The sequence below is a fragment of the Orcinus orca genome, chromosome 7 (assembly GCF_937001465.1).
Source record: "Orcinus orca chromosome 7, mOrcOrc1.1, whole genome shotgun sequence".
NCBI lineage: Eukaryota > Metazoa > Chordata > Mammalia > Artiodactyla > Delphinidae > Orcinus > Orcinus orca.
Genome location: NC_064565.1, coordinates 12,262,757 through 12,290,502, shown reverse-complemented (window position 1 = coordinate 12,290,502; position 27,746 = coordinate 12,262,757). Strand labels below are relative to the sequence as shown.

Genomic DNA, 27,746 nt, shown 5'->3' with positions numbered 1-27,746 from the left:
TTGCTCCTTCATCTGCTGCATATTTCTCTGTCTTCTCATTTTGCTTAACTTACAGTGTTTGGGGTCTCCTTTTCACAGGCTGCAGGTTCATAGTTCCTGTTGTTTTTGGTGTCTGCCCCCAGTGGGTGAGGCTGGTTCAGTGACTTGTGTAGGTTTCCTGGTGGAGAGGACTGGTGCCTGTATTCTGGTGGGTTGGGCTGGATATTGTCTTTCTGGTGGGAAAGGTCACATCTGGAGGTGTATTTTGGGGTGTCTGTGAACTTAGTATGATTTTAGGTAGCCTCTTTGCTAATGGGTGGGGTTGTATTCCTGTCTTGCTAGTTGATTGACATGAGGTGTCCAGCACTGAAGCTTGCTGGCTGTTGGGTGGAGCTGGGTCTTAGCGTTGAGATAGAGATCTCTGGGAGAGCTCTCAGCAATTGATATTACATGGGGCTGGGAGGTCTCTGCTGGTCCAGTGTCCTGAACTCAGCTTTCCCACCTCAGAGACTCAGGCCTGACACCAGGCCTGTCCAACCTGTCAGCCACATGGCTCAGAAGTAGAGGGAGAAAAACAGAAAGCAAAAAAAAGAACAATAATCAATTTTAAAAGTTATTAAAATAAAAAAAAGAAAATACTAATAATAATTTAAAAAGAAGAGAGCAACCAAACCAGTAAACAAATCAACAAATGATAACAAGTGCTATACTAAGTTAAACATAAAAATCAGAAACAAATCAGTCGCAGACAGAAAACCCCATGTCTACAGTTGCTCCTGAAGTCCACTGTGTCAATTTTAGGATGATTCATTGCATATTCAGGTATTCCACAGATGCAGGGTACACCAAGTTGATTGTGGGGAATTAATCCACTGCTCCTGAGGCTGCTGGGAGAGATTTCCCTTTCTCTTCTTTGTTTGCACAGCTCCTGGGTTTCAGCTTTGGTTTTGGTCCCGCCTCTGCATGTAGGTCGCCCTCAAGCATCTGTTCCTACCCAGACAGTACAGGGTTAAATCATCAGCTTATTAGTGGGCTCTGGCTCATTCATGGTGGGGGTGGGGGCGGGTACAGCAGTTATAATTGGAATGCAGGGCAAGCATGTGGTGGCAGAGGCCAGCGTGACATTGCAACAGCCTGAGGCACACCGTGTGTTCTCCCAGGGAACTTGTCCCTGGATCATAGGACCTTGGCAGTGGAGGGCTGCACAGGCTCCTGCAGGGTGTGGATAGTGACCTGTGCTTGCACACAGGATTCTTGATGGCTGCAGCAGCAGCGTTAGCATTTCATGCCCATCTCTGTGATCTGAGCTGATAGCTGCAGCTCACGCCCATCTCTGGAGCTCATTTAGATGGTGCTCTGAATCCCTTCTCCTCATGCACCCCCAAAACAATGATCTCTTGCCTCTTAGGCAGGTCGAGACTTTTTCCCAGACTCCGTCCCAGCTAGATGTGGTGCACTGGCCCCCTTCAGGCTGTGTTCACATAGGCAACCCCAGTCCTCTCCCTGGGATCTGACCTCCAAAGCCCAAGCCTTAGCTCCCAGCCCCACCTACCCCGGCAGGTGAGCAGACAAGCCTCTCAGTCTGGTGAGTGCCTGTCAGCTCTGATCCTCTGTGCAGGAATCTCTCCACTTTGCCCTCTGCACCCTTGTTGCTACGCTGTCCTCTGTGGCTCTGAAGCTTCCCCCCCACCCACCCCCAGTTCTCTGCTAGTGAAGAGGCTCCCTAGTATGTGGAAACTTTTCCTCCTTCACAGCTCCCTCCCAGAGGTGCAGGTCCCATCCCTATCCTTTTGTCTCTGTTTATTCTTTTTTCTTTTGCCCTACCCAGGTACGTGGGGATTTTCTTGCCTTTTAGGAAGTCTGAGGTCTTCTGCCAGCATTCAGTAGGTGTTCTGTAGAAGTTGTTCCACATGTAGATGTATTTTTGGTGTATTTTTGTGGAGGAAAGTGATTTCCACACCTTACTTCTCTACCATCTTGAAGGTCCTCCTGTGTCATATTTTAGATTCCACATATAAGTGATATCATAGGATATTTGTCTTTCTCTTTCTGCCTTACTTCACTTAGTATGACAACCTCTAAATCCATCCATGTTACTGCAAATGGCATTATTTCATTCTTTTTTATGGCAGAACAATATTCCATTGTATATAGGTACCACTCCATTCATCTGTTGATGGACATTTAGATTGATTCCATGTCTTGGTTATTGTGAATAATGCTGCTATGAACACAGGGGTACATGCATCTTTTCAATGTGTGGTTTCCTTTGGATATTGCCCAGGAGTGGGATTGCTGAGTCATGTGGTAGTTCTATTTTTAGTTTTTTAAGGAAACTCCATACTGTTTCCATAGTGGCTGCACCAACTTACATCCCCACCAACAGTATAGGAGGGTTCCCTTTTCTCCACACCCTCTCCAGCATTTGCTATTTGTGGACTTTTTAATGGTTTTCCTTATGTGGCATATAAATTAATCTACAGACAATTTGCAAAGTTGAGATGATTTGGAAAAATCATTTCCATGAAGAGCCATATCACTGAAATATAGTTCTAGCCTCTATACCTGGATTTTCCCCTATATAGCAGCTTTATATTATTTTCTGCTGATATTTAAAATGTACACAGACAAAAAGAAAATCCAGTTTAATCCTACTGCCAAAAGAAAAAAAAAATGTCAGTTTTCAGTCTAATTGTTGCTCCTTTGAAGGTAACATGTCCTTTTCCTCTAGCTGCCTTTAGGATTCTCTGTCTTTTGTTCTTACCAGTCTTTCTGTGATAGATTTAGACATAGGTTTATTTCTGCACTTATGTTACTTAAGTTTTATAGCACTTTTTGAAATTGTGACTTGATGTCTTTTGTCATTTGGGGAAAATTATCAGCCATGACTTTTCAAGCATATCTTCTTTACCATTTAATTCTCTTCTCTCTCTGGGACTCCAATTATAATTCTGTGCTCCATATTTTCACCATGCTCCACATGGCTCATATTCTTTTTCTGTATTTTGCATCTTTTTTTTCTCTCCATGCTTCAGTCTCTTCATTTTCTACTGACCTGATTTCCAGCTTACTAATTCTGTTGTTTGTCCAGTTTGCTGTGAAACTCATCTGTTGGGTTCTTTAATATAGGTTGTTGTATTTTTATTTCTATAATATTCATATAATCTTCTTTGTAGTTTCCTGATAAAAATCTCCACTTTAGCTGATTCCTTGAACGTATAATTATAGAGTTCATGTCTAATAAGCCCAATACTTGAATTTTCTGTGTGTCTGTTTCTATTGTCTGATTTTCTATCTTTAAAGTGTTTGACTGGATTATAGCTAACATACAGTAAAGTGCCCAAATTTTAAGAGTACATCCTTATGGGTGTTTACATGCGTATACCCTCATGTAATCCCCAGAACAAGATATAATCATTATTAACAATATATAAAGCGTTCTAACAAATCAATAAGAATAGAGAGAATCACCACCAAGGAAAAATGGACAAAGGATCTAAAAGACAATTCACAAAGAGACCACAAATACAAGACTATATCTGGAGATGTGCAGGCTTGTTTTTAGTCAAGGAAATGCAAAATTAAAATAGCAATAAAATGCTATTTTTTATACATTGCATTAAGTTACAAATTAATACATCATTGATCTATGATGGCAAAAATGGGACTTTCATATCCTAAGGACTTGGGAATGAAAATTGTTAATAGGCAGGTCTCTCTCTGTGTTTCAGATTTATTTATTCTTTGATTCAGCAATCCCATGGTTAAGACTCTGTCATTCAGAAATTTTCATAAAAGCACACAAAGATATATTAGCTAAGTTTCTGTTCTTAGTGCTTTATGTGTATTAACTCATATAATTCTCCAAATGACATAAAGGTAATAGATATATCCCAGTCTGAATGATAGTTGAAGTAGGAAATTAAAGCTTAAAAAAAAAAAAGGAATATAGTGCTTGTTTTGCCTCACATGCTACATAGAAGAGGCAAAATTTTTTTAAAAAAAGAATGACTGAATGAAGGAGACGAGGTGTAAATCAGAATGTGTTGCCCAGGTGGGTCAAGGGTCATAACATGGAACCAGATGGCTAAAGCAACAGGGCTGTGCTAGTCACGTAAAATTTGTTACCTATGGGAGAAGATTCCACTACATTCACACCAAGTATCTTCAATCACCTTCCATCTCTGTGGGCTCCACAGTGCCAACTGCTGTGGGGCTTGGGGAAGAACCACAAGACTTAATCTCAAAGAGTCTGGACATCATGTAGAAACACTGTCCACTCTGCTCCAGCCTCCCAAAGAAAGAGCCCTGCCCAGATATCTAGGCAGAATCTGGAGCACCATGTGGGAATTTCCGGTCAAGTGTTTCTCTCCACTGTTTGTCTCTGTTTTTCTTCGAGGCCCCTCTTTATCTGATTCCTCTCTGTATCCTCCACACCTATCAGTGTCTGGCACACAATGGACAGTCAGTGAATGGCTGTTGAATACATGAATTGTTGGACCCATGGATGGATAGATGAATAGGCAAGTAGATGGGTGGATGGCAGGGTCTACTATTAACCCTTTCCTTATTATATGTATATGAGAAGGTGTCACTAGATGATGTCTAAAGTTTACTGTTCTACAAATATTTCTATATTCTCATCTTGCTTATTTCCACCCTTTAAAATTCCAGTTTTGTGGAATTTATTTCTACTCTGTAAGCTTCACCAGTACAGAGAAAACTACAACTAAAACGGTGCCATTTACTTTAGCTGCTTTTTCTCTTCTCAAAACAGATCGTTTTTATCTATTGTTTTGTGTTTCTGAGAAAACAAGCACTAACAGCTTCGAGGATAAATATACTTATCAAGGAACATGATCTGTCCACTGTCATATTAATTTCTATCTGTAAGAAAAATCTATTCCGTTTATTTTTTTTTTATTATTGCCATAGACAATGAAATCCTGATACATTTCAGACAGCCATCACAGCCAGCAATTCTCAGCTATCGTACACAGCTGAATCAAGGCATCAAAACTGCATAGGAAGAGCCAGTGAGGCTTCCAGAAGCGCGGCTCAGACTGAAGAAGCAGCAGCTGCCTGGGGCATGCTCATTCATGGTGGAGGGCTGGAGGACCAGAGGCCAAGTCAAACTATGTGCACACATTCCAAGCCTCTGCTGGGATGTGGCTGAGGTCATGTCCACTTACATTCCATTGGCCAAAACAAATCTCACAGCTAGCCCAATACCCATAGGGCAGGGCAGTACACTGGGTTCACGCTGGGGAAGGGAAAAGTAAATATTTGTTGGATAATAGTACAAGCTCTCACAGGGGGTCATTCAAAACTTAACTCTCAAGACCCCTGCTGCCTTCTCACAGTCCCCTGGAGCTCTTCCTGATTTTTTATGTTTTGGTGGCTTTTACCACCCAATGAGTAAAGATAATAAGAAAAAGCATCCTTATTTATTGAGTACTTAGTATTTCCCTGCCACTTTATATATGTATGTATTGTTTTTAATTCTCACTACAGATATGTCAGGTAGGAGTTGTTATGCCCACATTACATAGGAGAAAGCTACAGATCAAAGAGAGGAAGTATCTAATCCAATGTCACTAAGTCCATGTCAGAGATAGATGGCAAGCCCAGTTCCAGCATCCCATCTAACTGCCCATGAGCCCTTTCCAGCTTCTTAGGGCACTCAGTTTTATTGATCATCTTATCTGATTGATTGATTGACTGATGCCAATGAAGAACACCATGAAATAGTCCTACACACCAAACTGGAAAACTAAATTTAAAAGATTCAAAATACCAAGTGTTCAAGATGTAGAGTGTCAAGAACTCCATACACTGCTAGTGACCATGGAAATGGGCACTTTGGAAAGCCATCTTCCTAAGTATAGATGTGATCTATAGAGATATAGATGTAGATGATATAGATACAGATATAGGCATAGACATACACGTAGATATATAAGCAAACAATATTAAAAAAAATCTTGACTTGAGAGGACTAAAGAGGGAAAAATGTCCTTAAAGAAAGGCTGGATCCTGAAGAAGCAAGAAAATAAAGATAACATTTAACAAAAATTTACAGAATACAGGGAAATTGGCTGGTAGGACTGTGAGCTTTGGAGCGCTGGTGGAAGGCTTTGGAGAATCACAAGGAATGGGCAACAGAGTCACATTAAGAGCTGGATGGGATGAAGACACTGGGAAGCTTGACCTTTGGGTGATGACTCAAGTAAAGCAGGAATGCACAACGGTATTCAACTGGATGGTCCATTGGGAGAAGGTGGGTTACCATTTCTACTTAGAGCCTCACCTGGAATTGCTTGGGGGGTGGGGAGGCTCAGGACCAGTCCTTCAAGGAGATCACAGAGATTGAGACCCACCTCCATGGCACTCCCCTCCCCAACAGTGAACCGGCCCCTGGTGACCCCTCCCCTTAAATCATGCAGAGGAGAAGCTGGGAGACTGAGCTAAGTTATGCCTCCTTGTGCATTTTACTGAAACAAGTTCAGAGACTCAGATTAACTGCTGCTAAATTTCATCTTGCTAAGTCAAACCCATTTTCTCAGCCAGCTGAAGTTTTTTTTGATATTTTAGGTTTTCCCAAGTGTTCTTCAAAAATTAAAATAATAATAATAATTCAAATACTACTACAGAGGGCTTTTGTTTGAAAAGCAGCCCTCTCCCACCACATACTCCCCCATGCACAGGCCTGCTCTCAAAAGGCTCTTTCACCATCGCTAATAGGAGGTCTGCAGTGGGTGAGTTCATTTTCCTAGATAAAACATTAATTATCTCAGTTTTTCACTCGCCAATTCAGACAACGCATATTGACTTTTCATGCCAGTTACTCTTTATTTACGCCCACCCCAGATCCATCCTCCCCTTACTCATGCCCAGAGGAAGGGCACTGCCTGTGAGGGCTTATCAGCAGAGTGTACATTTAGGTTCAGCCAAAGAAGGCACCCCCATGAGGCAGGTGGAGTGAGGCCCTTAACCCAGTCCACGCTCAAAATTCTCTGTGAGCCCACGCCTTTCATCATTGTCACTCCAGGGTCCTGAGAACAATGGTAGGTTAGCACTGTGGCACCACCCCCATTTCCTTTCCCCTCTTACTTCAAAAATCGAATAGTTGTATCATTATGTTTAGTTTTCTCTTGGTTGATTGTCTTTGCAACTTTTAAGGAAATGTGTAGGGTGCACTCCTGTGTCATCAAATGCAATCCCCACCCCCATGCCCTCTGTGTCAATCAAAAATACCAGCATCCTTCCCCTCCACCTCCATCACCGATTGACATGCACTTGCAAAATGTTATCAAAAACTGCAGTCTGTGCCCTGACCCCAATTGTTTTCTATGTTATTTTTTTCCTATAGGCTTACTCTGAACCTGAATACCAATTAACAATGCCTTCATGTGGTAGCCACAGAATCATTTCCACTGCAGAGCCCTATGGTGTGGGTGATCTATGCCTCCTGTGCTTGGGGTCCAACATCTTGGTCCCAGCATTTTTCAAAAGAGAATGTCCCCAGACTTGTGGCAAAATGAATGATCTTTTCTCATCTTCCATAAATGACCCCAAATGATGCCATATTTTAGTTGGCTTCATATTTGGACCATGACTTATTTGTACAGATTTTTGTTTGTCTCCCTGGGGTTTCAGCCAACATTTTTTTTTCCTTGTGGAGAAGCTATGTACGCATTTTCATGACATTTTAAGGTGTATCCAGCTATTCAGGCATCTTTTCTCCTACTGCGTTACCCCTCCTGAAGTTCATGAACCCCCAGAAGGAAAGGAAAGCCTGGAACCTCCCTGCCCTCCAGCCACACCCACCATCGCCTGGATCCTAGGGCTCCTCTGTCGTGGTGTTCTCCTTTTTCTGGCAAATTTTATCTTCCAAGAACTTTCTTCTGTTTTTAAGAACTCAATGTTTTGAGTCTGTATGTATCCAGAGATGTCTTTATTCTTCTCTGGTAGTCAATTGCTCTTTCAGCCAGGAGTAAGAGTAAAGGTTCAAGGGCATCTCCACCCCCTGAACTTTGAAAGCACTGCTTTGTTGTCTTTTAGCATCCTGTACTATTGATGTGAGTTCTGATGCCTTTCTGATTTTACTCTTCTGTAGAAGGTGCCCCTGTGGCTCACCCCACACCCACTGGTCTCTGAAAGCTTTTAAAAATGTTCTCTTCATCATTGTTGCTCTGAAATTATATAAAATAGAGATATATGCATTTTTTAAATTCAGCCCTTCCAGTCTGAAGGCCTATATTCCTTTTTTAGCTCTGGACTATTTCCTCTTTCTTTAGCTCCTTCATGTAATTTACGTGTAATTTTCTCCCTTCCATCTTCCCTGTTCTGTCTTTGAGAAATTCACACTAGTTGGACCTCCTAAGTCATGGCTCATCTTTTCTCTCTTGTTTTGCCCTGAGTCTAGGAGAATTTCGTTAGCTTTAACTTTCAATTCTTTAACTGAATTTTCACTTCGACCATTATACTGTTAATTTTTGAGAATTCTTGCTTATTATTTGTTTTTCCTTTTCATAGCACACTACTCTTATCTCATAGTTTTAATATTTTCCCAAATCTCTGAACATATTAAGATTCTGCCTTGTTCCTTTGTTTTAAATTATTTTCTTATTTATTTCTGTTTCTTTAGCTGAGCTTAGTTTTTTTCTTTTTTTCAACTTGGCCTTTTTCTTCCACGTTCTGGCTCTTATATGTGACTTGGTTGTCATATACAGTTGTCTATCAACATTTAAAAATGAAAGACCAGGCTGATTATTCCAAAGGATTGTTAAGAACTTAATCTTCTATTGCTGAATCTATCTGCTTCCTGATCAGCTTTTCTTTGGGGAGGAAAAATCTGGCTGTGAGATCTGTGATTCTGAATTATGTGGTCTCTGTTTTAGGGTGTGTGGAAAAGAAGCTTCCTGACAGGCTATGGGTCCCCAAAATCCCAGAAAGAGGAGGGTTTTACTGAAAAAAAACTCCTTCTCACACTAGCAGCCTTGGTTCACTTACACGGTTTTTTTTTTTTTTTTTTTTCGGTACGCGGGCCTCTCACTGCTGTGGTCTCTCCCGTTGCGGAGCACAGGTTCTGGACCCGCAGGCCCAGCGGCCATGGCTCACAGGCCCAGCCGCTCCGCGGCATGTGGGATCTTCCCAGACCGGGGCCCGAACCCGCGTCCCCCTGCATCGGCAGGCGGACTCTCAACCACTGCACCACCAGGGAAGCCCTACACGGTTTCTTAATATTCCTAAATACAGCCACATGTTTTTTGTCCCTGTGCCAAGGTTCTGTGGGGTGATTGAGATCAGGAGGGGGAGGGGCTGCTCCTACCCCAAATAGACTTTCCACAAATCTCCGTGTCTCCACCCCACTTCTAACTCCCACCCTCCAGCCTGCTGACTCTGAGCCTAAACCTCTGTGTCTCTGGAAGACCTAGACACACCCTCTCCATCCTACCCACACCACCATGGCCACCCCCCCGCCAGCCTCCCCCTGAGCTTCTCTGGGCTGGAGCTTCCGTCTCCCTATTTCCTCCCCTCAACATGCTTCACACCCCATCCAACCTCCCGGGATTCTTGAAATCTCATACATGCTGAAGGACCCCCTTAAAGCCTCTTCACTTTGGAAGCTAATTTCTTTTTTTTTTTTTTTTTGGAGTATAGTTGGTTTACAATGTTGTGTTAGTTTCTGCTGTGTAACAAAGTGATTCAGTTATACCTATATATATATATTCTTTTTCATATTCTTTTTACATTATAGTTTATTACAGGATATTGCATATAGTTCCCTGTGCTACACAGTAGGGCCTTGGTGTTTATCCATTCTATATAGAATAGTTTGCAAGGAAGCTAATTTCTTTTATTATTCCTTTCACATAATTGTAATGGGCTATCAAAAGTGAGAGAGTATAAAATATGCTAAATTGGTTGTCTTGAGCCATCCTCCTGAAGAAACTTATAAAGGGGAGAAATAGATAAACCCATGTTTGCAGGGCCTTGCCATGACCATTCCCATCTGGAATTGGACCAATTATATCTAGCAGTGATCATGGCACATTTATGTCTATGTGTGTGTTTACTTCACATGATATTTAAATTTTTTTTCTACAGTCCTTTGTCTTTATTATCTTTTTTTTTTTTTTGCGGTACGCGGGCCTCTCACCACTGCGGCCTCTCCCGTTGTGGAGCACAGGCTCCGGATGCACAGGCTCGGCGGCCATGGCTCACGGGCCCAGCCGCTCCGCGGCATGTGGGATCTTCCCGGAACGGGCCACGAACCCATGTTCCCTGCATTGGCAGGCGGACTCTCAACCACTGCGCCACCAGGGAAGCCCTGTCTTTATTATCTTAATGAATGTGTGAGCTTCCAAAGGGGACCTGCACCAACTCCCTAGAAGCACACCAGATGTAAGCATCACTAGCCCCATTTTGCACGTGAGAAAATTTGGAGGCACAGACACTTAGCAAAGTGGCAAGTGGTGAGCCACAAATGAGAAGTCATGTCGCCACCTTTCCAGTCCTGGTCCTTCCTTGCTCGTGAGATTGCTCTGGGGATGAAATGAGGTAAACTGCACAGAGCTCACAGCAAACGTTTGCCAAGTAGCGTCACCACTCCAGTTCCCTCTTCCCAGTCACTGAGCTCCATGCCCAGAATTCCTCCCTCCTCTTGGCCCAAGACAATAAAAGCCACAACAAAAAGTCAAAGGAGGAAGCTGTCTCTTCCCTTATTGGGTCCAAGAGCTCAACTGGGAGCAACTGGAGAAGTCATTTTTTAGTTCAGTTTCATACCAACAACTTATATCTGGAGGGAAAGGGCTGTGACCCAAACAGGACTCCCTGGAAGTTTGTAATTCACTAAGTGCTGGAAGATTCTATTTCCCTGTGTTCTGATGGGACCCACTGGAAAGTTGTCCAGCAACTCTCTTCCTCTTTCCTTGTGTCTTGGGGCCTCCGATACGAAGACCCCCATCAAGCTGAGCAGGAAACCAGGGAGTCACCAGGACACAGGGCTGAGCAGGAGGGGTGCTGAGGAGGGTGACCTGGCAGCCCTTCCACCACAGCAGAGCCGTCCCTGAGTAGCTGTGAGAGCATGAACAGTTTCTTCACCTCTCTGGTCTCCGGTTTCCTCTCCTGTAAAATGAAGAAGATGGAAAAGGAAAAACAAACAAAAGCAAAGCGCCACCTGCCCTGTAAGGACACTGTGACATGAGCGATAATCACATGTGAGAGGTCCTCATGTAGCATCAGGACTGGTACTTTCTAGGTGCTCAGGAAACTGTCCCTATCTGCCCCTGTGCCCGCTGGGATATGTTTCCCTGGAAATTCACACATTCCCTACAGTGTGGGAATCACCCAGGCTGACCTCCAGGCTGTGCCCTTTTCATGGACTCTTCTAAGATTCAAGCCAGCCCCTCACTCCCACATTTCTCTGTGCTCTTTCTTTCTGTCGTTTTTTTTTGTTTGTTTGCTTGCTTTTGTTCCCAGCCTGAAGCTTCCTAGCATCTCCATCCTAGCCCATGACAGGTTGCCTTTAGATATGTCCCTGATGGATGAGCTTTTGCCTAGGGTCACTTCAAACTATCCCAGACCACCTGGTATTCCTGCTGGGTTTCTGTGCTGCCCCTCTTCTCTAGGTATGGTTTGGAAACTTCCAGAGACAGGCCATTATGGATGCGTAAAGATCTGCCTTTGGATGAGGTGCACTGTAAGTTAGGGGCATGGGCTGTAGCTCAGGGTCTTGCAGCCTCACCGACTTTGAACATGGGGCACACTCCTCTCTGCCTGGAAAACTGAGAGCCAGCCTTTAGCAAAGTCTGGACCAAAGGGGGCTAGCAGCTCAGTGTTAGCGACCCACCTTAGGTGTCCTCCCTCTCAGCCTTCACACTGTCTCACTGAAGGATTCTCCTCAGAAAGACCTGTGTGCTGCTGAGAGTTTCCTGGGGGGCTGCAGATCCTGCCACCCTAGGTCTCTCTGTGCTTCTCTGCACCCCGCCTTCTCCACTCCGCTCCCCACACACATTACTCACAGTTTGTGACGGAATCAAACCCCTGTTTCTTCTCTCCACTCTTCTTAAAATATACAGAGCCGCAGTCTAGTTTTCTTAAAAGCTGCCAACTTGCCAATCAGATAAGTCAAACTATTTCTGTGCCAGTGAGAAAGAACCAGAAAAAGACCCAAAGGGAAAAAATACTTACTGTATCTGCAATACAGTAAGTCCCCTACATAGGAACCTTCAAGTTGCGAACTTTCAAAGATGCAAACGTGCCCAGAGAAAGGATGAGAGACAAGAGGAAGAAGTAACTGAAGAATCAAAGAGATTCATGACACAGGAAATGGCAGGGGATTTTCTTGACTTGAGGAGGCACTGTTAGTTTTTCAGGCACAGGACCCGAACCTAGAATGGTACACGAAGTTTGCAGCAGCTGTTCAAAAGGCAATCCAGTGCTACCGTGTCATCTATGATGAGAAGAAAAGAGCTACTACCCAGACATCAGTGGATCATTTTTTCAAGAGGGTAGATAGAATTGAATCCAGCAAGGAACCAGAACCTGTGCCATACACGTCAGGCGTGAGTGACATGGCAGCTTGCCCTCCGTCTCCTATTGCTGAGGATCCTTCAGCTCTACCATCTCCCACCTCCTCTCCCTCCTCCAGTCAGTAACTCTTCCTGCCTTTTTACTCGATGCCAGCCCTGGATGCCAGTAGTTGTACTGTACTGCTGTACTTTTCAAGGTACTATACTGTCTCAATCCTGGCTCCACTGCCTTGGACAAGTTCTTGTCACTGCTCCCAACCTCAGTTTTCTCACCTTAAAAATGGGTTCTTGGCAATATCCTCTTTGAAGGTATTTATGGGAATTAAGTGAGATAAGAACTGTTTTATTGTTACAAGATGTAGCTGAGTTCTTTACTCCATTAATAAACATCCTATACATGAAGACACACTAGTAGTGTGTTTCTGCGATTCAATGTCAGACTCTTGCCATATAATCTAATGTTTCATATAATTATTTTACGTTTTTAAAATAGCCCTCATTTCTTTAAAATTAGACACTTCCATGGTTAAATCTTCTAAAATATACCAAGTGTGTCCCTGCTAGCTGAACTACTCACTATTAAATACTACTTACCTTCTTTTCAGAATGGCCTGGGGTCCTTAATATAAACCGAGTGTTCCTGTGAAGGGGGCGGGGACCGATATCTTTAACTTCTATGTACTGAGTAAGACATCGCACTATCCCATGAATGATTAATTGTCTAATGTATCACTCACAACAACTTTGCAGATCGCTTCAGTTTCATAGACGAGAAAAGTGAGGCTCAGAGAAGTTAAGTAAAATACTGATGGCTACTCAGCTAGAAGGCAATAAAGACTCAAACCCAGATAGAGTCCCAAAGCCTTAGCTCCTCGGTACCCCACAGTGAAGTCACATCCTCCACTTAAGGATGGAGTGAAGATGTTTTTAGTTGCATAACAAATGCTACTTTGTTCTTGTATCTGAGCTCTATAGTTTGTCTGGATTTCTACCTTTGCTGTTCAGTCGTTTAGTTAGTTGCTTAGTTTTTGGCTTCCTGTCTATAAGGAATTCTTGTTACTTTTTGGTGCTTTTAACGTGTCCTACCCCAAGAAATTAATTAAACAAACCTCTTATGCTTATGTCTAAAGGCCAGTTAACTGTAAGTGAGCCTCTGAGAAATTCTCCCATAAATGAGGCAGGATGACCTAGAGACTCATTCTTCAGTTACCTGGCCGGTCTTTGGCTTCCTTTCAGCTCCCCAGCTGCATTTCGGATAATTGAAGTTGTTTTATTTATGAACTCTGAACACAGCGGATACTATTATCCAACATGGACCTATATCTATTACAAAACAAAATGTTACATGGTTACAGTAATCACTGCCAGCCTCTACTAAATGCCTTTTCTGCCCCACTGTTATTTTATAGACAGTGTCTCTCTAAAACTCTGGAATGTAGGTGTTCTTGTCTCCATTTTACAGATGAAGAAACTGAGACTCAAAATTTCCACACCTGGCCAAAGACATTCTGTGAATAGTTCACTTCACGTCAACATGGACATGTTGAGCATGGAAGTCTGATTAAAGATCTATAAGCAATATCTAACTTAAGAGAATCAGGAACAGTTTCCCACTGTGTCAAACAGGCAGCTCTAATAAAGATGCCTGGAGTGGTCCAGCCTGGGAGGCACTGGGCAGAGCACCTGCATCGCACACCTCCAGGGGGCAGCCTTGAGTTGTGTTCAATCCAGAGGGTACTCCCAACAGCACACACGTTGTACAGACAGCTGGAATGGTGCCCTGGGATTGCAGCAGAGATGAGGACTCTCAGGTAAACAGCAATGAAAAGCACCACGGGAAAGATCAGACACGAGACAGGAGAAGGACAGGGCGTTTCCTGGGACTGGGATTTAAAACAAGGTTGACATGTTCTCAAGCTCCCTGCCTTTCTCTCTGCAGGGCGAGGAGAACTTAATGCTGCATATCACATACCATTCTTTTTGGCTGAGATGGGTAGACTGCCTTTAACTAACCAGTGTCAAAATCCAGGTCGAGTTTTTAATTGCCTAATAAAGTGAATTCTCCACAAACTCCACACTGTCTGGAAGCCTCAAACAAAGGTGGTCCGAATAAGTCACAGGCCTTTGTCCAGCAGTCCTTTTTTCCTAAGACTCTTTCTCAGACATTAGCCCATGGATTGGGACAGTGCGCCAGAAGGGGCCAGCAAGCCGGGAACTCTTCCCAGGCCACAAAGGCTCCGCGGATCTGAGAGGCCTCAGATCTGGCTGTATTTGGTCACCGTCCCGGATGGTGGCGGGGCAGGCATTATGTCACATCTGGGAGTTTTTCAGCCCACACGTGGGGTAAATCTCAACCACAACCTCTGTACGTGGTAGCTTCAGATGGAAACAGAAACTAGTTAGAAAAATGCGATTCTTGCGCAGGGAAGTCGGAGCACAGAAGAGTTCAGAAGTGGGCGGGTGTCTGTGTTAAAAAAAAAAAAAGGGGGTGGAAACCCCACCAGCCAAGTCTGCAGAAAAAACTAAATGAAGTCTGCCTATCTCGGGGCCGGAGCCCCTCCCCTCGGGCCGCGCCGAGGAGTGTGACACAGGTGCTGCTTCCTCCCGGCTGCTGAGGGTCAACCACCGTCCCCCGGGCCGCGCCCCGCACTGGTCGGCGATGAGCAGCCCCCAGGTCACACCGCCGCCCCCGCCCCGCCAAGGTGAGTACTCGCCCGGGAACGGGTCCGCGGGGGCCGAGCCGGGGAGGGGGGGGGGGCCAAGGAGCCCCGGGGTTCCGGCCGCGCCCGGCCTCCTGGGGGACTAGGGCCCCGCCCGGCCGCGTCCCCGGGCATCGCGGGGCCCCGGACATCACAGCGCCCCGGGCATCGCGGAGTCCCGGTCCGGAGCCCCGAGCCTCATACGCGGGTTCCGCGCGCCCTGGGCCTGGAGAGGCCACCACCGCCCCCGCGGCCATCCGCTGGCTTTCTGTTTCTTTGTGTGCTGTTGGGGATGTGCGTGTGGCCAGAACTTTTCCCCTAAGAGAATAAAGGGAGAGAGGCAGATCGGTAAGCAGCGCAGAGAGAAAGCACAAGTTGTTTGCCGGAGCTGCCCGGGCAGGACGGTGGAGGCGCGTCCGCAGAAACTCTGAGTTAACTCCGCCAACTTCCCGACTCTCTCCCCGGGCTGGGCGGGAACCAGCCACACGCCCACGCCCATGTTGCAGGGATCCGCTCGCCGTGACCATTTGAGCGGTTGCAATTCTTCAGAGGCTGTTTTCTTTCTTTCTAAAACCAGCACATGCTTTCTTGCGGAAAGGAAATCGCCGTGAGATTCTCTGTGAATCTCAAAAGCAACGTTCCGAAACACTGCTGGGCCTCCCCCGCCACAGGGCTTTTGCAGTTAAAGAAGTAAAATTTTATTTAAAAAAAAAAAAGAATGATGATCCCTCCTGTTCCTACCCTGGTTAGGTCTGATCGTATGGAACTGTCAGAGAGGAGACATTCTGAGTCTATCATGTAATCACGTTACGTAATTAATATGATCCTGGTATGGGTTTATACGTCTTTAAAAAAAAAGCAAGGTTGTGTGGCCTTAGGCGGCAAACTTGAGCCTGGGTGAGCGCGGCTGGGTCTGTATCTGCACGCTTGGCGCCTCTGTGTGTACACGGCCACGTGTGTACGGGTGGCTGAGGTGCTCGGCGCCATCTGGGTGTGCACAGAGCTCCTTGTGGAGTCAGGGCCTTGCTGCCTGCCTCGGGACCTCTTGTCACAAGGGGGCAAGCCCACCTCTCTTAGCTACAGTTTCATCATCCGCGAAGTGGGAATAACAGGATAGTGTGCCTCTTCGGGTCGTGAGAATTAAGTGCATGTCAGTGGCTCAGCGCAGAGATGAACACGTGTTAAGTGCTTGAGAAATGTCGGGCATCCTTATTTTCGTTTTACGTCATACTGTGGATCCATGAGCTTGTGTGAGTCAGTGTTGACGCGTGTGTATGTGTGTGTGAGGGTGAGTCAGACACTAGTGTGTGTGTGTGTGTGTGTGTGTGTGTGTGTGTCGGGACCAGGGTTAAGGGGACAAGGCACTGTAATTATTCCAGTTCAGGGACCGAGGAAGTGCAGGCCTACAGCCATTCCTGTCTGGAGAGGACAGGCTTGCTCAGGGAGCCTTGCCCTGCCCCCGACCGCAGCCCCCCCCCCCTCCGCCCCGCCCCGTCCTCCCCCTACAGCAATTCTCTAGGATTCAAGTTTCAGACCTTGACCAATGACTGCAAATACTTCCCTTGCGGAACTGATGGGGATGCAGCCCTTACTTGCATACCATTCCAGATTACCCTTAGGATTTACTTTCTGGCAGGATCTCTGCCATGGGAGAACCATGGGGCCCTATTTCGTGCTGCTGACTCAGGCAGGATGTGTCTATATCCTGTCTCAGTTTACATCACTGCCCCTCAGAACCAGACGTTAGAACAGAGAGGACCCTCTGCTCCCTCCCGGCCAGGCCTCCCCTAGCCTAGCCTTTGGGCTTATGGGTTCAGCCAACTGCCATAAGCCCAGAGGCCACAGTTATTGCGGAGGAGTCCTGTGCAGAAATCCACTGCCTCGCCCTTGGAGGGAAGGGGTCAGGCTCAGCAAGGAGATGGCCAGGTCTGGCAGCTTTATATAGAATGTGCCACCTCTGGGCAAAGCAGGGAGGGTTTCGTTCAGTGCCAGATGACATTCCATCACAGCCATTGCGCAACCCCTTCAGATATCCGTGGCTTTGGGAGTCACATGGCCTCGGCACAGCCAGCAGCTGGACCTTCCAAGGGTGCCCAGAGTTGCGCAGTTATTTCTGGGGACTTGCAGTGCCCTCTGGGAAACAGGAGTGAGGGGTAAGAGGTGTTCTGTGTTTGGTGGGAGCGCATCCGCCCATTCACCATGGGGAGAGAGAGAGAGGCCCTTCACTAGCACAGAGAGCCTGGCAAGTAAAGTCAGTTTGCCTCTTTGGGTGGCAGGTATATAGTCCATCAAATGCCCTTTGGAGACCCCAACCAAAACACCTTTCAAAGAGTGAGCAAACACAACAGGCCCAGTAAGCACAAGGTACAAACCAAAGTTAAACAATGCCTGAAGAGTTCATAATAGAAAAGAATAGCTTTCTTCCCACCTCCAGGGCAGTAACTTTATTTATTTATGAGACTCCTTCTAGAAGTATTATATGTAATACAATTAATTTTTCGTTGGCAAAATGAAACACATATGCGACTTCATCTTTTTTGTTCATAAGACCATATCCTACAGATTATACCTTATCACCATATATAGACTCATCCTTCTGGGGCTGCACAGCATGAATAGTATAAATGAATTGGTTATTTTATTTAACCAATTCCTCCACAAATGGACATCTGGGTTGTGTACAGTCTTTAATTTCTCTTTTTAACCACAGTGTCATGACAACCCTTGTAAGTAGGGTTTTGCATGCATGTGTTTGTATACCTTTAGGATAAATTCCCCCAGGATTTAATTTCTGGGACCAAGAGTATGTACATTTACAATGTTAGTAGATACTGAAAAATTACCCTCCAAAAGGTCACATAAATTTCTAACCCTTACCGGTAGCCAATGAAAATCGTTATTTCCCCACATCCTCATTCACACTGTGTGGTTTTTATCTTGGCCAATCTGATGAGTAAACCATGTTGTCACCTTTGAGTGCGCCTCTGTAATTACACGTGTTTTTGTACCTCTGTAAGATATTGTATTTGTTTTGCTGGGAAATACCTTGTATGGCCTTTGCCCACTTCCTACCAGGTCCCTAACCAGTGAGGAAACACACCCCAGAAGTTAAATGATGTGTCCTTTCTCTCATGATGAGTAAGAGAGTGGACCAGAGCCCCACACTGGGCTGTGCTGTGGAGTCAGACCAGATGTGATCTCATCCCCAACACTTACTGGCTTTGGGGAGGTGCACAGTACCTCGGAGCCTCAGTTTTCTCATCTGTTAGTGGGAAGGATAACAGTGACTTGGCAGGAGTCACGTGATGAACAAGAGACTAAGGACCTGGCACCATGCCCAGTGATAGTGTTATTTGCGACGGTTGTTAACAGAACTCATCAAAGCAAACCTAGCCTGCAGGTGCTAGTCACCTCCAAAGTCTCCCTAGCAGACGGCAGCTGGGTTTGCTTTGGATAATGTGAGAACAACGTCAGTACCTCTATGCCAAGGCCTGTGGTCCCACCTTGCATGGGTCACTCCTCTACAGCCTGGTCTCACAGGCATATTCTCCCCTGTTTTGCAGATGAAGCCCTGGAGGCTGGAGGATGATGACCTTCCCCAGGGCTCCCAGGTCCTGAGGGCACAGCCAGGCTGTGAACACAGGCTGTGAGGCCCCAGAGCCAACAGAGGCCAAACTAAGGGGGGTGTTAGGGTGCATGCGGGCCTGCTGGCCCTGTGTGCCAGGCAGGGCCTTCTGCTGCCCACATACTGTGAGAACTGTGCCCAGGAGAGCATGGCTATGGCTTTGCACAGACACTCAGAGCCCGCTAACGACTCCACAGTTTTTCAGCCAGGCCTGTGGTCTAACCTTGGCCTGTGGCTACCCGCCATCACTCTCATCTCTGTGGTCGGGCCTGACCCACACTGGGCCACCTGCTGCCCTCCACCCTGCCTTCCACAGCTCGCTCAGGTTGACATCCCCTAGAGCCCCTCTCTGTGCCTGGATCACCCTGTCCCTCCAGCTTCACCCTCATGCCTGCCCGCTTCAGGCCCCTGGGCTCTCTGGGTACCGCCCCCTGCACACATACACCTACTGGTCAGTTAAGGCCTCCCTGGGCCCTCCTGACACTAGAAAACCACCCACCCTGGCCCTGGGGACACTTTGTAGCCCCGACAGATTTCTGAGTCTGTTGCCTTCCAGGAATTCTGACTTCCAAGAAGCTCTGTGACCCCACCTGTCCCCCCCGCACTGGGGCCTAGCTCAGAGAGGTGCTTAGCCAGCAACTTGAACACGAACAGGTGGCTGCACAGACAACCCAAAGGTCAGCACCTCCAGGCCCATGTCCGCTCCAAAGGCCAAAGGCACCTTTTATTTATTTATTTTTTATTTTTATTTATTTATTTATTTTTGTGGTACGCGGGCCTCTCACTGCTGTGGCCTCTCCTGTTGCGGAGGCTCCGGACGCGCAGGCTCAGCAGCCATGGCTCACGGGCCCAGCGGCTCCGCGGCATGTGGGAGCCTCGCAGACCAGGGCACGAACCCGCGTCCCCTGCATCGGCAGGCGGACTCTCAACCACTGCGCCACCAGGGAAGCCCAAAGGCCCCCTTTTAAAAATCATCTGCTCAATAGCTCCTATTCCAGAACTTGGAGGGCAGAGTATAAAATAAATTGAAATGGACAAAGAGTCAAACCAAAACAGATTCTCAGAACACGCTGATGGGCCCCAGCCATCACAGCCTAGCTCTCCTTCCCGCTCAGCACTGATCGGGTATTTCATCTTCTCCCTCCTTCCTCCCTCCCCTCCCCCTCCCGCCCTCCCCCATCTTTGCTTAGGGCTTTCTTCAGATCATTATGTAATCTGAACCTCTGCAGGAGCGCCACTTCCTGCCCTTAGTCATTATAAATTTTAATCTGGGTACATCCTTTCAGAAGGAATGTTAGTGTGCAGCATCTTAGCCAAGGCAGATACTGTCAAGGGCCAGTTCTCTCTCACCCCAGCAAGAGCCTGAGCCCAAGGTGCTAGGTTCCTTCACAGACCCGGCCTCACACAGCTGCCCCCAACCCTCCCTCCAGCCACCGGAGAGCCTGTGTTCTGGTTCCCTGTGCTCACAGACAGCCACCCACCTGCCTCGCCTGGTGATTGGTGTCAGAGCATCATTGGCTGCCTGACTCTGCAGCCCTGCCCTTCCTCCTGGCCCAACATCTTCTGCAGCTCTCATTCATGACTCTTTAGGACTGACAGATTGCTGGAGGCTCAGCGTGGACTCCTCTGAGAGTTAAAAACTGCAAGGGGACCTAGTCACTGGGGGCCCCCCGCAATACTGTGAGATCCACCTCCTGGAGTTTGAGCAGGTGCCCACGGTAAATATCGGAGTAAAGTCTTCTTGAGTTTCCGGCAGGAAGGAGGGGACCAGTGCACCTGTTCTTAACAAAGCCTGGCCTCAGGGAAGCTAGTTAACCAGAGCCGAACCCAATGGGATACTATCAGAGCATAACTGACCTGGGGGAAGGAAAATACCCAACTCCAGCTCACTGTAGCCATCTGGGCCCACCTGCAAGGAGAGAAAAACATGGAGGAACACTTGTGAAGTTCACACTCCAGAGGGATGGGCTACAGATCTCATCCTAGGACCATAGGGTGCTTCCCCTCCCCCACATCTCGCCACCCCGTTACAATAGGTCCTTTTATCCAGTATATGACATCTGGCTGCCAAGAAAAATTACAAGACGTACTAGAAGGCAAAACACACAGTTTGAAGAGACAGAGTCAGAACCAGAACCAGACATGGCAGAGATGTGGGAATTATCAGACTGGGAATTTAAAACAACTGGGATGAATAACTCTTTATGATGCTTTTATTATCATCCCTGTCTTGTATCTGCCACATATCCCTTCTCTTATTGCCAAAACATTGCAGTCGGCATACTCTCTGGGGCTCAGTGGATACACCTCTGACCCCTGCCAGGTCTCTGAGGGAAGGAGGCGCGCATTTGGGGGCCCTTGGGAGGGACAAGCTCTCGGCAAGGTTGCCCCATCATCTCACTGCACCCACCACACCTGATGGAGGTATTTTAGCTCCACTGTGATGGACAGACTGGCATGCCACTTGCAGGGAGCACAGCTGGGACCTCCTACCCTCCTTCTCCTTCATACAACGCCCACTTTTATGAGGGTTCACGTATGTGGCTGCCAGCTGACCCTGGGCCCCAGCGCTCCCCCCTTGGACCCTGGATTGGAGAGTCGTCCTATTTTACCCATAGCTATGGGCACATGTATTCTCAGCAGTGTCTTAAAGTGAAGGGAATTGTGGTTTGTCAGATCAAAACCAGGTAAACAATCCTGCCTGCCTGCCTTCTGCGTTGGGTTCCGGTCTGTGACCTCTGTGCTCACCAGGCAGCAAAGTCCACTGGCTATGAAAGGCCCTTTCGCTTGAGATGCTCCCCAAGCACTCTCGCTGGAACCGGACACAATACACACAGCCTTTAGCAAGCAGGGGCTTCAAGCTCAGTTCCCCCTGCTGTACTTTTTGAAGACATTTAGTGCAAATACACTTGGCCTCAATTGGCTAGTGATGAGGAGGTTAGAATACCAGCTTTAGAGCTCAGGATTTGGTCTTGAATGAGGACCAGCTCTGACCTGGCCGTGTTCTTGAACATGGCGCCAGCCCCTTGGCGTCTCAGCTCATAGATAAAACTCCTAGTATAGGGCCTGGTCCGAGTTCACCACTGCCCCTGCCTGAGTGCTTGAGGGTGTCCTCAGTGAGTTCAGGCTCACTCCCCACTGCCCAGCTCCCTCCGCATGCCCTCCTCCTGTCCCTGTTTGCTCATTTGCCACTGAAAATAATACCAAGGACAGGAGGCATAGTCTGCCCTGGTCCTTGGGTTCCAGGTGGGCAAGGCCCTCAGACCCAGCAGGGGAGCTGCCTTTGCAATAGCCCTGGGATGCTGTTCCCTTCTGAGCTAGGACGGCTGCCTCCGAGGCTTCTGTTCCTTCCTGCATTTATCAGAGTGGGCAAGGTGGTCAAAGAGCAGCAGAGAGCATGTGTCCTCTCCCACCAACTATGTGATTTGAGCAAACCTTTTACCCTTTGCAGTTCAGTCTCCTTACCAGCCCCACCTCCTCAGCCGCACCTGAACACCAGCCCCTTAACAGTAGGGGTCTCGGCTGTCTTGGGGAAGAGTAGCCTCCTTAAAAACACTCATGGATCAGCTCGGTGCTTTGTGACCACCTAGAGGGGTGGGATAGGGAGGGTGGGAGGGAGATGCAAGAGGGAGGGGATATGGAGATATATGTATAGCCGATTCACTTTGTTATACAGCAGAAACTAACACACCATTGTAAAGCAATTATACGCCAATAAAGATGTTTAAAAAAAATGAATGAATGGATGGATAGATGGAGGAATGGATGGATGGATGGATGGATGGATGGAGGGAGGAATGGAGGGATGTGAAGGTCCAACCAGTGTAGACAATCCTGGTGCTATCGGTCCCATATTCACCTGCGTCCTCTCCCAATCCTGTGTAAGCCGTGCCCCCTCGGTGGCCCACAGTGGCCTCTGGCTCAGCCCACTGACCTTTCCCCACCTGGCATGCCTTGTGCACCCCAACCTGTGTGCACATGGGGCCCCTTCCCTCCCATCTGTCCTGCAGACGCTCCATCTTTCAGTGTCTTCTCTCACCAGCGTTTTTCTCTTTCCCTTGATGCTGCCATTGGATGGGTGCAGAGCTGGGCCTCCCCTCTCTCCTGGGAGGGGCCCCTTCTCTCCCTTTCCAGCCTCTTCCCCGTGCTCGAACTCCTGCAAGGAAGCTGGGCCTTCTCTCCTTTGATCGTGCCGTGGGACTGACTTGTCATTTGAATGGCCCTCCTTCAGCTCCTGCCAAAGTTCTCATTTTAATGAATTCATTTCAGCTTTGGCTGAAAATCCCAAGCTGTCATTTTTTTAAAATTTTAGTCTCTCTTTTTTTTTTCTTTTCTACAAATTCTGTAAAGTATCCTGACCGACTGTCTCCCTGACTCAAAGCGTAGAAAGTCGGCTGCGCTCTGCTTAAGTTATCTCATTTCACCCTCTAGCAGCCCTACAGCAAGTATTTTTATCTCCATTTTGCATGTGATGATACAGAAACTCAAGAGGCAATGTGCGTTGCCGACAGCCGAGACCCCTCACTCGTGCACGGCAGGTGTTTCTAGGAGGGGCTTAGCCAGGGCCGCCTCACACATCAGGCACAACACTTAGAGCTTTCAGAGAACCACAACAAAGCTTTGGTTCTTTTAAAATCAAATGGGAAAAATGAACTTTTAAGACTAAACCTTGCATTTGTCTTTATATCAATGCCCCTCTAAAATACAATTGTTAATATCTGGGGGGAGAAGAGACCAGGAAGGCAGACCACCTAGGCCCACGAAGGCCATCCTGTGGCCCTGGCTCAGCCCATCCAGGCCCTGGGGCTGGGTGCCCGCTGGTCCCTGCACGGCCAGGCCGCTCTCCTTGCCCAGCGCCCAGAGCCCTGACCCTCCTCTGCGTGGCTTCCATCTCAAATCCGCACACTCCCCCACCCCCAGCAGTGCTGCCCAGCCCAACCACGGCAGGGCCCCTGGGCTGGGCAGCTGCAGTGTCTGCCCCGTGCCTGCTCTTTGCCTTTACCCTCAGGAGATTGGGAGAATCCAAAGGAAATGCGTGAGGATACCCAGGACTCTCTCTCTCTCTCTCTCTCTCTCTCTTTTTTTCTTGGCCACGCAGCATACAGGATCTTAGTTCCCCAACCAGGGATCGAACCTGTGCCCCCTGCAAGTGGAAGTGCAGAGTCTTAACCACTGGACCACCAGGGAATTCCTATCTCTATCTCTATCTATCTCTGTCTCTATCTCTATGTCTATCTCTGTATTTCTCTTATCCTCTTGCTTTTTTAAGTGAGGAAGCTAAGCTATTCTTCACTTCAAAGTTTAAAAGTAAGTTTCCTTTGCCCTGTTTCATTATGAAAGAAGCAGTTCCTGTTCACTGTACGATTATATATACAAGACCAAGAAGAGGGATATAGGAAGATTCTCTCTAGAGCAGAGGTGACTTTCAGGTACCCATGGGATAGCCAGGTGACAGCTGGAAAGCAGTTCAGAAAGAGACCCAGGCAGAGATAAAGACGGAGGACCTCAGTGTACAGAGGCCACACAGCGAGGGGCCCGGGGGGAGCCACGAAGAGCCTGCTGAGGTCGCACTGATCTCTCTGGATGGTGGATCTCAGCACAGGTGCAGAGGCGGTGTGGGGAGTCCTCTTGGCCACACCTGGGGAGGATACACATGGTACCTTGTTCAACCGGAAGATGTTACCTGGATGTAGCTATTATTACTCCAGGAATGGATATTATGAGCTCCATGGAAATATGAAAACTGGGGTTCAAAGAGGTTATTCCCCCGGGGCCTCACTGGTCATCACTTGCACTGTCCAGCCTCGAGCCAGGTGTGTCCTTCTGCCTCTGGGATGTGGCTGCCCACCTTGCTGGGAGGGGTTGGCCCACGACCCCCTGCCCCTCTGTGCAGCTCCACGCGGCCCTCAGGTCACTCTCCTGCCTCAGAAGAAAAGGCCATTCTTTATCCACCCCACCCTGGGCCACTTGTGCCGGCTCCCCTCTGCTCTGCTGGCCCCCGCCTGGCGGCCCAGCAGCTGCTGATGAAAGGCTCACGAGGGCTGGGCTGTGACCGGGCAAGTGCAGCCAGCTGAGGCCAACCCACATACAGTTCCCACTCTTCCCCGGGGAGGCAGCGGGCAGCTGCCTCTCAGGGTCACTGCCAGGGCACCAGGAGAGAATAACGCCTCCACCAATTCCTGGCCAATTTCTGGCATGCCTCCACCACAGACCCACCCCTGGGCTGGCGGCATTGTCTTTTGTTGAAGTATCACCAGTCATGGGACCATTCCTGCCCTGTATGTTCTCCTCTGCTAGGCACTTTCAGATCTAGTTCCTTTCTTCATTCAAGAGTCCCTACTGGCTGTTTATGCATTGTCTACATACAAGCTTACATCGGCTCACCCCAACCTCCCAGTCCATCCCTCCCCCAATCCCCTCCCCCTTGGCAACCACCAGTCTGTTCTCCCACTGTATACCACTATATTCAGTATCCTATGGTAAACCATAATGGAAAAGAATATTAGAAAAGGAAGACATATATATATATATAACTAATTCACTTTGCTATACAGCAGTAATTAACACAACCTTGTAAATCAACTATACTTCAATAAAAAATAAAATGAAAAGGAAAGAGGCACCACTCGCCTCCTCTGATAGGTGAATAAAGCAAAGCTCAGAGAAGTTAGGAGAGTTTACACAGCCAGCTGTCGTGCGTGGAGTGCGGGTCTCTGCTTCCCTTGGGGGTGCACTCTTTCTGCCATGGAAACTCACTCAGCAGGTTCTTAAGTGGGGACAGGACGGGGTGGTGCAGAGGAGCTAATGCTGGGACTGCAGAGTCACCAAAAGGAATGAAAGCCACACATCCCTCAATCTCCCAAATCAGTGGCTTCCCATCTGGGGTCCCCACCCCGAAAAACACACACGTTAGAAAACGATGTCACAGCTACAAATCTCCACTTCATTTCTTTTCAAGAGAAATGACATTTCTACAAAATAAATTCTTAGATGAAGTCTGGAAACATGAAAGCAATAAAAACGCATCTGTTATAGTGGAGTGGGGGAGAAGAGGCCTGGTGACCCCACTCCAGGGCCCCCTTGTGAGGGTCACCCTCAAGTCATCGCTGGACATAACGTAACGCAGTTTGCAGCCTCCTAGCTGGTGCCTCCCAGGACGGCCGACTGATGTCCGGGCACTATTCATCGTCAGTGATGATGCTTTGGGGCTTGCATCTCAGAGGATCCTTCCGTATTAGACATTTCCATCACATGAAGCCATAAAATGCCTTCACTGTGGTTCAATTATTTGCCTACAGCCAGACTGCAGTGTACACCCAGCTGTCAATCACTTTACCAATCAATTCCCTGAGAGAGGTTCTTATCAAACTTCAAGAGTCCATGAAGAAAATCTGAAAAGTTAGAAACTAGATGGATAGTTCCATTAGGGAAACAATTTATCCACAAATGTTTACTAACCACCGTGTACATGTGTGGTTCATCAGCAGAAATTCATAGGCTTACGATGTGTCCATCTTGTCACCTGCCCTAGGGGTGCAGGAGGAGACAAAGAAAGTCTAAAGACAAGATCCCTGCCCTCAAAGCATCGTTGGGCTTCTTGGGGCAGCAAGACACACATCATGACAGGAATAAAAATCATCCCATCCTCCTAGTGAGAAATTTCTTATCACAGGAATTCAGGTTTCAGATCGAATTGCCTGTGTCTTTTCTATATTTAAAGAAGATACCTAGATATTTAAAGAATAACTTAAAGTAAGATAACTTCTCAAATATAAATTGCTATCTAAAACTAGCTAATATTGACAGCTGATATTAAATTATGGTGAATTTCTCCTTAACCAGATATAGGTTTATCTTGTTGAATTAAGACTTTGTACTTGAAGAAGTTGTCAGTGACCTGTCAACTGAAAAAAATGCACAACCGGGACTTCCCTGGTGGCACAATGGTTAAGAATCCGCCTGCTAATGCAGGGGACATGGGTTCGAGCCCTGGTCCGGGAAGATCCCACATGCCATGGAGCAACTAAGCCCATGCACCACAACTACTGAGCCTGTGCTCTAGAGCCTGCGAGCCACAACTACTGAGCCTGCATGCCACAACTACTGAAGCCCGCATGCCTAGAGCCCGTGCTCAGCAACAAGAGAGGCCACCACGATGAGAAGCCCATGCACCACAACAAAGAGTAACCCCTGCTCGCCATAACTAGAGAAAGCCCATGCATAGCAATGAAGACCCAATGCAGCCAAAAAAATAGATTAAATAAAATCAATAAATTTATTAAAAAAATAAAATTAAAAAAGTTCACAGCCTAAAAGTTGAGAGTTATGTTTTATTCAATGGACAAATCTGAGGACTTAAGCCCAGGACACAGCATTCAGCTAATTCTGAGAAACTTTTCCAAAGAGGCAAGGTGGGGAGCCAGGATATATAGGAGTTTTCGCAACAAAAGACCAGGTAGTCAGAACATCAAAAGATTACTGTTAATCAAAGAAAACCAGACATCTCAGGTTAATGAATTTAGCACTTTTCTACGTATGGGAAGAGGCAAGAGTCCAGGCTCATTGAAATCATTCCTTTGATTCGCACCTCTGCTCCCTGGGGCCAGTGTCCTGTGCTTTCTCATCCTGAGTCTCCTCCGGGTACATCGTTGCGGGTGGCCGCAGCGGCTGACTGCTGGATGGCGGGCGTCCTGTTCCATCCTGAGGTTCCTCAGGGCTCACCGTCTGTAATGTGGTGGCTTGATGGCTGCAGCGTCCTCTGTTTACTGATAAGACAGGCAATATTTAGTTCACAGACCAATGCCGATTGTTGAGAACATTCTAACTCTGGGAAATGACTTAAGTCAAGACAAGTGGCAAGGATGTAAAAATACAAAAAGTACTGCAAGTGTACGGGGTACCTGC

The 27,746-nt window shown here is 47.2% G+C and overlaps 1 protein-coding gene across 2 annotated transcripts in view; it reads left to right on the top strand.

Annotated features, from left to right (window-relative positions):
• Positions 1-14,974: 14,974 nt before the first annotated feature.
• Positions 14,975-27,746, top strand: part of GYPC (glycophorin C (Gerbich blood group)) — a 43,619-nt gene continuing 30,847 nt past the window's right edge. Inside the window, exon 1 of one of the 2 annotated variants that reach the window (XM_049712181.1) lies at positions 14,975-15,220. In XM_049712181.1, the coding sequence (XP_049568138.1) occupies positions 15,178-15,220 (43 nt within the window). In that variant the 5' untranslated portion in view covers positions 14,975-15,177. The remainder of the gene's footprint in view (positions 15,221-27,746) is intronic. The other variant, XM_033400124.2, reaches the window with a different exon arrangement.